Source organism: Python bivittatus, unplaced genomic scaffold (genome assembly GCF_059951505.1).
Source record: "Python bivittatus isolate LINGU-HERP-01145 unplaced genomic scaffold, Pbiv_v1 ctg000470_np1212, whole genome shotgun sequence".
Classification (NCBI taxonomy): domain Eukaryota; kingdom Metazoa; phylum Chordata; class Lepidosauria; order Squamata; family Pythonidae; genus Python; species Python bivittatus.
In genome coordinates this window covers 1,862,659-1,864,723 of record NW_028277065.1, presented here as the reverse complement: position 1 = coordinate 1,864,723, position 2,065 = coordinate 1,862,659, and the positions used below count along the sequence as shown (strand labels likewise).

Sequence of the window (2,065 nt, the reverse complement as noted above, 5' to 3'; positions counted from 1 at the left end):
GAGAAAAATGAGGACAAGTGAGAAAAGGTATTTGAAACAGGCTGAAAGAGAAATGTTTCCTTTTTGCTCTGTCCATTCCCTATGTCCTCAGTTTTTGTTATTGTTCACTTTAGTTAAAGGGAGGAGATCTTACAACAACAGTAAGAACAGTAACAATAATATCAATAGCTGATTGTAAAGCACTTCATTTTTTTTAACCAATATCAATGTAGTATGCTACACCGTAGCTCTCAATTCTTCAAACCATTTGCAAATCTATCAAAGATCATTATTATTCTGAAACTGATTTTAGCTCACTGTTGTATTTTCTTTCCCTGATGAGGGAGAGAAGGGTTTAGCACAGTTCCAAACTAATATAGATTGCCTTTTCCATTGCAGAAGCAAAAAACCTTTATTCTGTGCTGGGTGGCACATATCCCTCTTCCACTTTCATGAAAATAATTATACTGTATACTCCAACCCCAAAAATATTAATAAAGATATTATTTCTACTGTTGCAAAGGCAATCTGTTTTACTAAATTCCCATCACTATCTCTTTCACAGGAAGTATAGTGAAATTTCATAACATTTTAGATCATTTGATTTTGTCTACTAATTGTATTCTCTCTTTTCCTCAGAATGTCTCAAACAAGTGAAAGAAATGAAATGGCCAATCAATCCAGTCAGGCAGAATTCTTTCTGATGGGATTTTCCAATGACCGGGATGTTCGAATTATGTATTTTGTGATGTTTCTCTTCATGTACTTAATAGCCATCATGGGGAATGTCCTCCTGGTTATCACTGTGGCTCTGAACTGCTCCCTTCACACTCCAATGTATTTCTTTTTAGTCAACCTGTCACTTTCAGACATTTGCTTCATCTCAACCACCATCCCCAAATCTATGGATACTTCCTTGACAGATAACAAAGTGATCACCTTTGCTGGATGTGCTGCCCAAGTCTTCTTGGTTTTCACCTTTGCAGGTTCTGAGATTGCCTTGCTCACCATCATGGCTTATGACCGTTTTGTGGCCATTTGCCATCCTCTGCAGTATAGCCTTATCCTGAACTGGGATGCTTGTCTGCAAATGGCGGCTGCTTCCTGGCTCACCTGTCTGATCCACGCATTGCTAGAAACTGTAATTGTATTTCGGTGGGAATACTGCAGGTCACATAGCATTGAGCAATTGTTCTGTGATATTCCTCAGTTACAGAAGATTTCTTGCACTGATACAAGTTATAGTCGAACACTGATTTTTGTGACAGCAGTCATTGTAAGCTTACTTTGTTGTGGCATCATATTTGTTTCTTATGGCTACATCTTCTCAGCCGTGTTAAAGATTCAATCGATACAGGGCAGACACAAAACTTTCTCAACCTGCACTCCCCACCTGATTGTCTTTTTTTTGTTTCTCAGCACTGCTTTATTTTCTTACATGACACCAAAAAGCCATTCATCCCATACTGTAGAATTGCTTTCTGCCATTTTTTACACAGTTTTGCCACCACTACTGAATCCTATCATTTATAGTTTCAGGAACAAGAACATGAAAGAAGCCATGTTGAAAACAGCAGTGAAAATATTTTGGCATTTTAAAAAACAAACATAATGTCTTTGCTTAATACACATCTTGAAGACATAACTCTATCTATGGAAATTTCTAATGATTTCTGTCCTCCAATTGCAAGTTCTCACTTTCTCACTAATATTTTTGGAACACCCTCTGAGTCCTTTACACAGAGAGGTTCATGTATACTGGACTGTCTAACTGTTGACTCAAAATAATCTGTGCATGGTCTAGGGACTATTTAACATATGTCCATTATAGAGGTGATATTTGGAATCATTATTACTGTTTATTAATGCACTCATTTCTAGTTTAAATCATTCCACTTTGTTACCCACCCACCATTTTTCCTAAGAAAATGAAATCTCTGATCTGGAATCCAATCTAGCACTCCATCTATAACCCCACACTTCCAAAAATAAGGCAAGGAAGAAGGAGGAAGTAAAGGAGAGGAGAAGAGGAAGAGGAAGAAGGTGCAGATTGCTAAAATGACTTTTGCTGTTAGACCAACTGTCT

At 37.4% G+C, this 2,065-nt stretch overlaps 1 protein-coding gene across 1 annotated transcript; it reads left to right on the top strand.

Moving 5' to 3' along the window:
* The first annotated feature begins 646 nt into the window (after positions 1-646).
* On the top strand, positions 647-1,591 carry LOC148215579 (olfactory receptor 14A16-like). Its single transcript, XM_088142984.1, has one exon. The coding sequence runs from the start codon at positions 647-649 to the stop codon at positions 1,589-1,591; it is 945 nt and encodes a 314-aa protein (XP_087999110.1).
* Positions 1,592-2,065: the final 474 nt, after the last annotated feature.